This window comes from Macaca mulatta, chromosome 9 (assembly GCF_049350105.2).
Source record: "Macaca mulatta isolate MMU2019108-1 chromosome 9, T2T-MMU8v2.0, whole genome shotgun sequence".
In the NCBI taxonomy this organism is placed as follows: Eukaryota; Metazoa; Chordata; class Mammalia; order Primates; family Cercopithecidae; genus Macaca; species Macaca mulatta.
Genome location: NC_133414.1, coordinates 114,156,935 through 114,170,135, shown reverse-complemented (window position 1 = coordinate 114,170,135; position 13,201 = coordinate 114,156,935). Strand labels below are relative to the sequence as shown.

The 13,201-nt window shown below is 51.4% G+C and overlaps 2 protein-coding genes across 2 annotated transcripts in view; one reads left to right on the top strand and one right to left on the bottom strand.

Moving 5' to 3' along the window:
- Positions 1-1,173: 1,173 nt before the first annotated feature.
- HPS6 (HPS6 biogenesis of lysosomal organelles complex 2 subunit 3) lies at positions 1,174-3,797 on the bottom strand. The gene is given in 1 exon segment (NM_001194529.2): positions 1,174-3,797. A coding segment is annotated over 1 exon segment (2,328 nt). The 5' UTR covers positions 3,719-3,797; the 3' UTR covers positions 1,174-1,390.
- Positions 3,353-13,201, top strand: part of ARMH3 (armadillo like helical domain containing 3) — a 234,021-nt gene continuing 224,172 nt past the window's right edge. The window contains exon 1 of the mRNA XM_077947332.1: positions 3,353-3,834. The gene's annotated coding sequence lies outside the window, so the exon portion shown is untranslated. The remainder of the gene's footprint in view (positions 3,835-13,201) is intronic.

The window sequence follows — 13,201 nt, the reverse complement described above, 5'->3', positions numbered from 1 at the left end:
AACAGCAGCTTGACTCCAAGTATTGGTAGGCAGTCTGGCTTGAGGGCGAGGACAAGGGCCATCCAAGCTCTGGAGGAGGCTAAGATGGTACCTCAGGACTTGGCCATGTAGATGAGCCACCTCATGGCCTCTATGAGGCTGAAGAGTTAACACCAGCCATGGACAAGACTAAGTAGCTACTTCTCTCCCCTGAGAGACAGGAACTGTCCCTAGTCTCATTAGTCCTAGCCTGAGTCCACCTTAAACCCAGGTTAAGGCTACCAGCATCTAAGCTGCAGGTCCCAGCTGAGGACAAAGCTAAGCGGCAGCCCTAACCTTGGCCCCAACCCTGGACAAGGAGTATCTGGGACTGGGGATGATGCTGAGTAGCTGCATCCAGGGTCCTACCCTAAGCTAGAACCAGGGGTCTATCCTAGGCTAGGCTGAGGGGTTACTTGGGTAGAAGTGAGCATAGGGCAGAGGCCTCTTCAGAGGTGAGCCTGTTGAATAAATCCAGACAAGCAGAGATCTGTGTTGCAGATGCTCTTATTTCTTGACTTGGGGGAGTCAGCAGAAATATGGGGCTCTCCAGGTAGCTCTGCTCCCAGTGAATTTTGTTACTGAGCCAGAGAGCTCTCAGGCAGCTCTCCTGTCTGTGGCAAGTCTTCCCCTAAACTAAGGGCTGCTCCAGAAATCCTGGTGGAGACAAGCAAGGACCCAGGGCCCAGCAAAGTTCCTACTCCAGAGCAGAGAAGTCCTGGGGAAAGGAAGGGTGGAGCTCTGTAGTCCTCCTCCTCTCAGCAGGCCAGAGAAGGCAGCTTGAAGCCAGGGATGGACAGCACATTCAAGCCCAAGCAGGTGGGAGCTACTGGGCTGTTTCAGTGAGGTGGCTCCAATCTTTGAGCTGCTACTTTCTAGCCAAATGAACTTGGTCAAGTCATTTAATTTTTCTAAACTTCTATTTCCTGTAAAATGGGAATAACATCAGTACTTTCCCCACTGGGGTTATGAGAAGCATTAAATGAGGGATTATATAAAGATGAGTAGAATGCCTGGCATCTATTAAATGCTCATAAATGTTAACTATTTTCATGATTGGAAGTGGGGACTTTAGCCAAAAGATCCAGGTCCAACCAGTCCCTCTATAACCTGCATCCTCTGAGACCCGTAGCTGTTTAAAAACACACAACTGTGTATATATTAAACTATGTATATATTTCACACACATATCTTAAAAATAGCTCCAGATGACAGAAGAATATTGCATACACAGGTCCACCATGGGCCCCTCCAAGTCCCACGCACCCTTCCCTGATCACTGTGTCCCAGAAATGATTTCCTGTGTCAGTGACACAGAGGACCTGTCCAAGCAAGCCTCCGGGTCCTGAGTGTTCTGATGCCTGAAGGGTAGTCATAGGTCCCGAGGTGGGGTCGGGGGTGGAGTGCTAGGGTCCCATAGGATGTCCTCATATGGGCTTAGAACTGGGCCTGAGGGCCATCCTTGAGTCCCAGTCTGCTCCAGCAGGGCTTTGAGTAAGCCCACAGTGAGAGGGGGCTCTGCTCCAGGCTCAGGAAATGGGGTAGGGGGCCCCACCTCATCTGGGAGGTATGTCCTCAGTAGAAGCAGGAGCTCAGCTGGAGCCAGTTCTGGTGGGCACAGGCGGCAAAGGAGGGGGAGGTGAGCATCAAGCCGGCGGTGCTGGGCAAACTCGGCCAGCAGCAGTTTGAAGATTTCACTTCGAAGCAAGGGACTGGAGGGGCCGAGGGCCAGGCCTGCATCCAGAGCCCGATCCCATTGCTCCTTTTGCACCAGCTGCCCGACAGCTTGGAGCACAGCTTTGGGCCGCCCACTGCTCAAGAGCAGCTCTAGCTCCAGAGCCTCAGGCCTGGTCCCCTCCTCACCTAGCACTGCCAGGGCTCGGCGATACAGGGGCAGTCCTGGGCCCCCTGCCCCCCAGCCCGGCCCACCCTGCTGCTGAGCCAGCTCCACAAAAGGTGGCAGCCATCGAGGCTCCAGCCGGCACAGACATTGGCAGAGGAGTTCAAAGGGGGGCAGTATCCCATTGGGGGGTTCCTTTACAGCGGTTATTCCCCCTAACACTTTCTTCCACACATCAGGGGGTGCTTGGGACCTCAGCTTGCCATTCCCATCTGTCTGGAGCTGCAGGGCCCTGAGGGTGGCACCCCAGGCTGCTGTAGGAAGGGCCTGGAAAACAGTGTTGAGCTGGGCCAGCTGGTCTCCTATCAACTCGGTCCTCAGCAGGCGTGCCACTTCCTGCTCCGCCAGCTCAGTCCAACCAGCCTCCTCATCATCGCCAGCCACCAGCTGGGCCTTCAGCTGCTCTAAGCCTCGGTAATCCCGAAGTTCGGTCCTCAACATGGTCAGCAGTGTAGATGGGGGCAGGTGGCCCTGGAGGATGGAGGCCAGGGCCTGAGGTGCCCGGAATGTGCTGCTGTGTCTCAGTTCTTCTGGAGTGAGCTGGGCACCCCGCAGGCTCCGCCGCTGGTAGTACCCGCAAGCCTCCTCAAACACCAGATCCTTGGCTGAAGGCAGCTCAACACCCTGTGGGGCTTCCCAGCCCACACAAAACAGACCCAAGGCTGAAAGCAGACGAAGACTCCCTCGGGTCTCCAGCTCTTCCTCATCCTCCATGCCGGGGGCTGGCGGTTCCAGCAGATGTACCCTGTCTGTACTTAGGACCTTCCTCTCCAGCAGCTGCCCACTGCCCATGTCCAGCAGTTCCAATGTGGAGCCCAGCACACAGGCCAGAGTGCCCTGAAATGTGCCTAGGGCTGCAGACCCCCGCGAGCCTACAGGTGCCTCCTGCAGGATGCCCACTGCCCGGGTACCACCGTGGGACTGCACTAGGCTCACAGTGCCCCCAAAGTCAAGCAACAGCAGGCCGTGGGGAGTTGGGGCCCAGGTGTGTACAGCCAGTGGCTCTCTGAGGGACAGCAACCCAGGAAGGCCTCGGAGCAGGGTCCGGAAGTCCCACGTGTCCCCTCGTCCAGGATTCAGACTCTTACTGTAGGAGAGGCCAAGCCGTGGGGCAGCCACCATCACTTTGCCCTTGCCTGGGCTCCAGATGAGTAGAACGTGGGCCACGCCAGGCCAGGTGGTGGCAGTGGGCACCAGGAAGAGGTGTCTGCAGGAGGCCAGCAGCCCGAAAGCGGGGCAGTGGTGCAGCAGGACGTGCGTGCGGCCCAGGCTGGTGCTAGCTTCCCCGCTGGGCTCCAGGGTCCGGACGCACACACAGTGGCTGAAAGCAGTTGCTGGCGGCCCTAACGGGCCCTCGGACCCGGCTTGGCGCTCCTCGCACCACACCAGGCGGCCTCGGAGCGCCGCCACTGCCACCACGCGGGCTCCCCCGCCCGGACACAGCTCGGTGCTCTGCAGCAGTCGCCAGCCAGGCCCCACGCCCGCGCCCCACACCTCCGTCAGGCCACTCTCCCACACCAGCACCAGCGCCGGCCGCGCTGGCCACGGCAGGAAGAAGGCGTCCAGCGGGGAGGGCTGGCCTGCCGGCCAGGCCCGCTCCAGCTCCGCGCCGGGCCCTCGCGCCGCGACCAGCAGCTGCGGGGCTACCGTCCCCAGGGGTCGCAGGAGCAGCAGGTGGCGGCCGTCCGGGCTGCCGCGGACTCGTACCGCTGGGTCCCCGGCCAGCAGCTCCCGGAGCCGCGCCGCGCCGCCGAAGGCACTCAGGTCCGAGAGCAGCCGCAGAGTCCCCGAGCGCTTCATGGCGCCGCCGCGCGTGAGCGCGCCCAGGCTTTGCCCAGGTCCAGCCGCCCGGCAGGACGAGGCCCGATTCTCGGGGGAGCCAAGCAGGGCCAAGACTTCCGTCTCCCGTGGATGAGGTGAGCAGAGGCCGGGCTAAGCGTCGACTCCGCCCCGCCCCGCCCCGCCCCGCCAGGCCGGCTCCGGGATGGCTCCTGCAGTCGCCGGGCCAGCGCTACACGCTCGCCGGGGGAGGAGCCACCGGAGCGCCCTAGGGGCTCAGCGCCTGCACCGCGCCCGCCCGGGGACGCTCTCGGCGTAGGGGGAGGCCCTTCCCCAGACCCCAGGACGCCGCCCAGTGGCCCGGAGTCCGACGCAGGAATAGGGATTCCAGCCCCCTGAGCCCCTCTCCCAAGGATTTCACCCCAGTTTACTCCTTCAGGAAATTTTTGTTGAGCACATGCTTTGTGCCAGGCTCTGAGTAGACAGCCCTAAACAAAATAGAAAACCTCAACCTCATGGAGATGGCAATCTAGTGGAAATAGTAATAAACATGGGGTGCGGTGGCTCCCTCCTATAATCTTAGCACTTTGGGAGGCTGAGGTGGGAGGATTGCTTGAGGCCAGGCGTTCGAGACCAGCCTGAGCAACATAGGGAGACCTTGTCTCTATGAAAATTTAAAAAAAGAAAGAAAGAGAGAAAAACAGAAAGAAAGAAGAGAAAACCACTTCCATATCACTATGTGACAGCCCTCTCTATCCCCTAATCCCTTCTACAGATAAGGAGGATGAAGCACAGAGAGATTAAGTAACTTGACTAAGATCAAGCAGGTAGTAAGTGGTGGAGGTGGGATTCCAACCACAGGCACTCTGGCTCCAGAGTCAGTGCACCAAATCACTTTATCATATCAACAACTCATCACCCAAACCAAAACAGAGAAACATACTTTAGAAGCAGTAAAACCTACAGATTTGTATGTAGGGCTCCTTCCACATCTTGACCGCCTCTTCAGGTGAGCAGTTTTCCTCCTCTCTCCAAGGCCAATCCCTCTTTATGAGCCCTGCCTCTCCTCCCCGGCCCCTACCTTCCTTGAGAACTTGCATCCATTTCTGTTTCACTGGCCTCATTCCGTCCTCTTGCCATCAACATAGAAATACCCTCTCATCTCTCCTGTCTTGGAATTCGTTCTTTCATCCTCATCTCCCCACTTCCACCTCCATCACTCCCTCCCCCTTTCCTTTCTCTGTCAAGTTTCATGCAAGGATGCTACATTTGCCACCTCCACTTTCTTTCCTTCTATCAACCCACTATTTCCCTGAAGTAGCTTTTGCTGAGGTCTTCAAGGACATTTTTACTTGACAACCTTCTCGTTGAAAGTCCCTCCTGTGGTTTCCACTGCATCTTTCCTGGCTGGTTTTCCTTTTTTTTTTTTTTTTAGATAGCACTATCTTCAGAGTTTTATTTGCCTTTGGTTCATCTTCCTCCATCCTTTATTTATTGATTGATTGATTGACTGATTGATTGAGACAGAGTCTCACTCTGCCGCCCAGGTTGGAGTGCAGTGGTGCCATCTTGGCTCACTGCAACCTCTGTCTCCTGGGTTCAAGCGATTCTCCTGCCCAGCCTCCCGAGTAGCTGGGATTACAGGCACCTGCCACCACGCCCAGCTGATTTTTTTTTTTTTGAGATGGAGTCTCGCTGTGTCACCCAGGTTGGAGTGCAGCAGCACGGTCTTGGAAATTTTTGTATTTTTAGTAGAGACAGGGTTTCACCTTGTTGGATAGGATGGTCTTGATATCTTGACCTTGTGATTCACACTCCTCGGCCTCCCAAAGTGCTGGGATTACAGGCATGAGCCACTGTGCCTGGCCTATTTATTTATTGAAACAGAGTCTTGCTCCATTGCCCAGGCTGAAGTGCGGTGGCACAATCTTGGCTCACTGCAGCCTCCATCTCCCAGGTTCAAGTGATTCTCCTGCCTAAGTCTCCCTCCCTGGTAGCTGGGATTTCAGAAGTGCACTACCACGCCCAGCTACTTTTTGTATTTTTAGTAGAGATCGGATTTTGCTATGTTGGTTGACCAGGCTGGTTGCGAACTCCAGGCCTCAAGTGATCTGCCTGCCTTAGCCTCCCCAAATATTAGAATTACAAGTGTGAGCCACTGCACCTGGCCTCTCCATCACCCTTTAAATGTGCTCTTCCTCCTATATCCTGATTCCATCTTGAGCCCCTTTCTTTTTTCTTTTGCCTACAGCCCAGACGTCTCTGCTAAGCTCCAAAAAAAAGAGTATCCAAATGTCTACTAAATATTTATTTCTGCCTGAATGGCTCATCTCACAGACATTTCAATCTCAACATGTCCTAAACATCATCTTCCTGCCCCAAACTGTTCCTGCTTCAATTGCTCTTAGTTGACATAGATTTCTTTTGTTTTTGTATCATATCCTCATATTTAGAGTAGAGCTTGACACAAAGAAAGTCTCCAACAGATGTTTGGTGAAGGAATCATTACATTTTCATGGGCACACATTTGTGTGTATGATATCACTTAGAAAACTTTTCCTTAAAAATTACAGAAGTAGGCCGGGCGCGGTGGCTCAAGCCTGTAATCCCAGCACTTTGGGAGGCCAAGACGGGTGGATCACGAGGTCAGGAGATCGAGACCATCCTGGCTAACACGGTGAAACCCTGTCTCTACTAAAAAATACAAAAATCTAGCCGGGCGAGGTGGCGGGCGCCTGTAGTCCCAGCTGCTCGGGAGGCTGAGGCAGGAGAATGGCGTAAACCTGGGAGGCGGAGCTTGCAGTGAGCTGAGATCCGGCCACTGCAGTCCAGCCTGGGCAACAGAGCAAGACTCCGTCTCAAAAAAAAAAAAAAAAAAAAAAATTACAGAAGTAGGCCAGGCATGGTGGCTCAAGCATGCAGTTCCAGCTACACAGGAGGCTGAGGCGAGAGGATTGCTTGAGGCCAGGACTTGGAGTCTGCAGTGTGCAATGACTGTGCCTGTGAATAGCCACTGCACTACAGCCTGGGCAACATGGCAAGCATCCTGTCTCTTAAAAAAAAAACAACAATAACAACAACAAAAAAAACCTTACAGAAAGAGACCATGGCTGTCTTAAGCAAAAATGAAGTTATTTAGAAGAACATAGCAGACTCACAGAATCTTCAGGAGAAAGGAAGAACAGGTGTGGCAAATGGTCGTGAACCAAGACACTCACTGAAGACTAAGAAGTAGGAAGCACAACTGTTTTTTTGTTTTCTTTTGTTTTGTTTTTTGAGATACAGTCTTGCTGTCTCCCCAGGCTGGAGTGCAGTGTCACAATCTTGGCTCACTGAAACCTCTGCCTCCTGAGATCAAGCAATTCTTCCACCTCAGCCTCCTGAGTAGCTGGTATCACAGGTGCACACCACCACGCCCAGCTAATTTTTGTATTTTTTGTAGAGACAGGGTTTTGCCACGTTGGCCAGGCTGGTCTCAAACTCCTGGCCTCTGGTGATCCGCCCGCCTCGGCCTCCCAAAGTGCTGGGATTACAGGTGTGAGCCACCGTGCCTGGCCACAATTGTTTTTTAGCAGGAACAATTTGTTCAAGATACCATGATCTCTGGTGCTATACAAGCTGATCACTGCGCTGGAAGATAGCCCCTGTTATTAATAAATTCTGATTATACCTTCTACGGGGGTTCACTTCATTATACCTTTCTTTTGCCCCTGCCCACTTTTTTATATTCTTTTAGGGTACAACTTTGATTTTTAAAAAAAAACTGCAAATTGGCCGGGTGCGGTGGCTCGTGCCTGTAGTCCCAGCATTTTGGGAGGCCGAGGCAGGCGGATCACCTGAGTTCGGGAGTTCGATACCAGCCTGACCAATACGGAGAAACCCTGTCTCTACTAAAAATACAAAATTAGCCCGGCGTGGTGGTGCATGCCTGTAATCCTAGCTACTCAGGAGACTGAGGCAGGATAATCACTTGAACCCAGGAGCCGGAGGTTGTGGTGAGCTGAAATCGCGCCATTGCACTCCAGCCTGGACAAGAGCGAAACTGCGTCTCAATAAAACAAACAAACAAACAAAAAACACTGCTCATCATGTCTTTCTTTCTTTTTCTTTTCTTTCTTTCTTTTTTTTTTTTTTTTTTGAGATGGAGTTTTGCTCTGTCACCCAGGCTAGAGTGCAATGGCGTGATGTCAGCTCACTGCAACCTCCGCCTCCGGGTTCAAGGGATTCTCCTGCCTCAGCCTCCCAAGTAACTGGGATTTCAGGCGCCCACCACCATGCCTGGCTAATTTTTGTACTTTTAGTAGAGGTGGGGTTTCACCATCTTGGCCAGGCTGGTCTCGAACTCCTGACCTCAGGTGATCCACCCGCCTTGGCCTCCCAAAGTGCTGGGATTACAGGTGTGAGCCACTGCGCCTGGCCAATCATGTCTTATACTATTGTGTAAGTAGACAAGAAAAATAAAACTCTACCAAGGAAGAACCTGAACTTCTGTGTTAAGAGGTGTTTCCTAATAGATCTGGGTTCAAATGCTTCTCCACTTCTTACTAACTTTACATCTCTCTCTCTCTTTCTCTCTTTTGTTTTTTGAGGTGGGCTCTTGCTTTGTTGCCCAGGCTAGAGTGCAGTGCCACTATCTCTACTCACTGCAACCTCCACCTCCTGGGTTCAAGCGATTCTCCTGCCTCAGCCTCCCGAGTACAGGCACCTGACACCATGCCCGGCTAATTTTTGTATATGTATACTTTTTTAGTAGAGAGAGGATTTCCCCATGTTGGCCAGGCTGGTCTCAAACTCCTGACCTCAAGTAATCCACCAGTCTTGGCCTCCTGAAGTGCTAGGATTACAGGCATGAGCCACTGTGCCCAGCCTGTTAGCATCTCTCTCTCTCTCTCTCTCTCTCTCCCTCTTTTTTTTTTTTTTGACAGGGAGTCTCATTGTCACCCAGGCTGGAGTGCAGTGGCGCGATTTGGGCTCACTGCAACCTCTGCCTCCCGGGTTCAAGCCATTCTCCTGCCTCAGCCTCCTGAGTATCTGGGACTACAGTTGCATGCCACCACACCTGGCTAATTTTTTGTATTTTTAGTAGAGACGGTTTTTCACCATGATAGCCAGGATGGGCTCAATCTCCTGACCTGGTGATCCACCCGCCCCAGCCTCCCACAGTGCTAGGATTACAGGTATGAGCCACTGCACCCGGCCCACATCTCTTGATCAAGAACTAAAGTGCTGGGTGCGGTGGCTCACGTCTGTAATCCCAGCACTTTGGGAGGCTGAGGTGGGTGGATCATGAGGTCAGGAGATCGAGACCATCCTGGCTAACACAGTGAAACTCCGTCTCTACTAAAAGTACAAAAAAATTAGCCAGGCGTGGTGGTGGGTGCCTGTAGTCCCAGCTACTCAGGAGGCTGAGGCAGGAGAATGGCGTGAACCTGGGGGGCGGAGCTTGCAGTGAGCTGAAATTGTGCCACTGCACTCCAGCCTGGCCAACAGAGCAAGACTCCGTCTCAAAAAAAAAAAAAAAAAAAAAAAAAAAGAACTAAAGCCCTTGAAAGCTGCACCTAGTGATGCTGAATAACCTAAACAATATGACATAGAGTTTTTATTATCCCCATTTTCCAGACGAGGAAACTAAGTCTCAGAGAGCTCAAGTAATTGCTCAGTCATAGAGTTAGTGGGTAGCAGATCTGGGATCCCTTTTCATAGTTTTCCAGAGGTAGTGCTCTTACCTACTCAGTATATGGCCTTCTATGTTTATTCTAGTCTGCATCTGTATGAAATTGACTTCCCTGGCATAGATATGGGCAATGTATTGTGTTGCTCCATTCTCATACCTTCTTTCTTTTTCTCCTCTCCTCTAACCCTTGACTCAATCTTCACCTTTCTCAGAAAGCCTCTGGAGATTGACATGACATTTTCCCTTCTCTGAATTTTCAAGGCGTTTACAACTTGAACCTTTGTACTCCAGCCTGTATTCATTGAGATTTAAAACATTTAATTGTATATATCTCTATCTCTGTACCTGTACTTTGTTACAATATACACTCAGGATCGTTATTTTTCTTTTTACTGCTCCCAGGATTGGATATTCAGTAGGTGCCAAGGGGAAAAATGTTGTTTATTTTATTTTATTTGAGACAGGGTCTCACTCAGTTGCTCAGGCTGGAGTGCAGTGGTTCACTGTAGCCTCTACCTCCCAGGCTTAAGCGATCCTCCAACCTCAGCCTCCCAATTAGCTGGGACTACAGGTGCACTCAGCTAATTTTTTAAATTTTTAGTAGAGATGAGATCTCATTATATTTCCCAAGCTGGTCTCAAACTTCTGAGCTCAAGCGGTCCTCCTGCCTTGACCTCCCAAAGTGCTGAGATTACAGGCATGAGCCATGGCAGCATGCCAGAAAAATAATTTTGTTAAAAAGAAATCAGGTGGCTGGGCGCGGTGGCTCATGCCTGTAATCCCAGCACTTTGGGAGGCCGAGGCGGGCAGATCACTTGAGGTCAGGAGATTGAGACCATCCTGGCTAACACAGTGAAACCCCGTCTCTACTAAAAACACAAAAAATTATCTGGGCGTGGTGGTGGGCGCCTGTAGTCCCAGCTACTCGGGAGGCTGAGGCAGGAGAATGGCTTGAACCCAGGAGGCAGAGGTTGCAGTGAGCTGAGATTGGGACACTGCACTCTAGCCTGGGCGACAGAGCCAGACTCCCTCTCAAGAAAAAGAAAAAAAAAAAAATCAGGCACACCCGGGCGTGGTGGCTCATGTCTGTAATCCCAGCACTTTGGGAGGCCGAGATGGAGGCCGTAGATTAGCTGAGGTCAGGAGTTCGGGACCAGCCTGACCAACATGGAGTAACTCCGTCTCTACTAAAAATACAATAATTAACTGGGTGTGGTGGCGCATGCCTATAATACCAGCTACTTGGGAGGCTGAGGCAGGAGAATCGCTTGAACCCAGGAGGCGGAGGTTGCAGTGAGCCAAGATGGCGCCATTGCACTTCAGCTTGGGCAATAGACTGAGACTCTGTCTCAAAAAAAAAAAAAAAAAATAAAATAAAATAAAATAAAAATCGGGTATGGAATAGGGTTCTTTCAGCTGAACACAGGCTTCTAACTGGTATTCAAGAACTGCTGGGGTTCACTTAATGATACCTTTCTCTTGCCTGTGCCCACTCTTTTATATTCTTTTTTTTTTTTTTTTTTTTTTGAGACGGAGTCTGGCTCTGTTGCCGGGGCTGGAGTGCAGTGGCCGGATCTCAGCTCACTTCAAGCTCTGCCTCCCGGGTTCATGCCATTCTCCTGCCTCAGCCTCCCGAGTAGCTGGGACTACAGGTGCCCGCCACCTCGCCCGGCTAGTTTTTTGTATTTTTTAGTAGAGACGGGGTTTCGCCGTGTTAGCCAGGATGGTCTCGATCTCCTGACCTCGTGATCCACCCGTCTCGGCCTCCCAAAGTGCTGGGATTACAGGCTTGAGCCACCGCGCCCGGCCTCTTTTATATTCTATTAGAGTAGAACTGTAATTTTTTTCACCTCCAATCATGTCTTAAACTATTATGTAAGTAGACAAGAAAAATAAAACTCTACCAAGGTAAAACCTGAACTTCTGGATTGAGAGGACTTTCTTGAGAGATCTGGGTTTGAACTCTGTAGAGTCCAGCCCTACAGGGCCTGTGGTTTTCTCTTCATGTGCAGAAATAAGAGATCGTAGAAATAAAGACACAAGACAAAGAGAAGAAAAGACAGCTGGGCCTGGGAGACCACTACCACCAAGACGCGGAGTATGGTAGTGCCTGGCTGCGCTGCTATTTATTGTATACAAGGCAAGGGGTCGGGTAAGGAGTGTGAGTCATCTCCAACGATAGGTAAGGTCACGCAAGTCATGTGTCCACCAGATGGGGGCCCTTCCCTATTTGGTAGCCGAGGCGGAGAGAGAGAGGGGACAGCTTACATCATCATTTCTTCTATGCATTTCTCGAAAAGATCAACGACTTTAATACTTTCACTAGTTCTGCTACTGCTATCTAGAAGGCAGAGCCAGGTGTACACAGCGGAACATGAAAGTGAAGCAGGAGCGTGACCGCTGAAACACAGCATCACAGGGAGAGGTTTAAGCCTCCAGATGGCTGCGGGTAGGCCCGGCTGATGTCAGGCTTCCCACTGAGAGGTGGTGGAGCAGAGTGTTCTCTAACTCCCCAGGGGAAAGGGGGACTTCCTTTCCTGGTCTGCTAAGTAACAGGTGCCTTCCCAGGCGCTGGCGCTACTGCTAGTCCAAGGAGCCCTCTAGTGGCCCTGGCTGGGCGTGACACTCTTGCCTTCTGGTCACTTCTCACTGAGTCCCTTCAGCTCCTAACTCTGTATGGCCTGGTTTTCCTAAGTTATAATTGTAAAACAGAACTTATTAATACAAGAGTAATGCTACAAACTAATGATTAATAATATTCATATATTAATGAATAATAATTAAATTACAGGCACTGTGGCTCACACCTGTAATCCCAGCACTTTGGAAGGCTGAGGCGGGCAGATCACGAGGTCAGGAGATCAAGACCATCCTGGCTAACACGGTGAAACCCCGTCTCTACTAAAAATACAAAAAATTAGCCGGGCGTGGTGGCGGGCTCCTGTAGTCCCAGTTACTCGGGAGTCTGAGGCAGGAGAATGGTATGAGTCCGGGAGGCGGAGCTTGCAGTGAGCCAAGATCGCACCGCTGCACTCCAGCCTGGGTGACAGAGCGAGACTCTGTCTCAAAAACAACAACAACAACAACAACAACAACAACAAACACATATATAATCACATCTATGTTCTATTTCTAATATAACTTCTTATTTTAATTATTTTCTTTATTATACTGGAATAGCTTGTGCCTTTGGTCTCTTGCTGCAGCACCTGGGTGGCTTGCCGCCCACGGAACTCTTCTTCACTTCTTTTTTTTTTTTTTTTTTTTGAGACGGAGTCTCACTCTGTTGCCTAGGTTGGAGTGCAATGGCACGTCTCAGCTCATTGCAACCTCCACCTCCTGGGTTCAAGAGATTCTCCTGCCTCAGCCTCCCGGGTAGCTGGGATTACAGGTGCCTGCCACCACGCTCAGCTAATTTTTATATTTTTAGTAGAGAGGGTGTTTCACCATGTTGGCCAGGCTGGTCTCGAACTCTTGACCTCAAGTGATCCACCCACGGCCTCCCAAAGTGCTGGGATTACAGGCGTGAGCCACCGCGCCTGGTCTCTTCTCCACTTCTTACAAACTCTAGAACATCAGGCAAGCTAGTATTTAATTACTTAGAACCTTGAAGTACCTATTCATAAAGTCATTATAAGAATTGAAACACACACATATACACACATACACATAGTGAGTGTCTAGCACATCTTCTAATTTTAAGTTTTTTTTTTTTTTTTGAGACGAAATCTCGCTCTTGTCCCCCAGGCTGGAGTGCGATGGCGCAATCTTGACTTACTGCAACCTCCGCCTCCCAAGTTCAAGTGATTCTCCTGCCTCAGCCTCCCGAG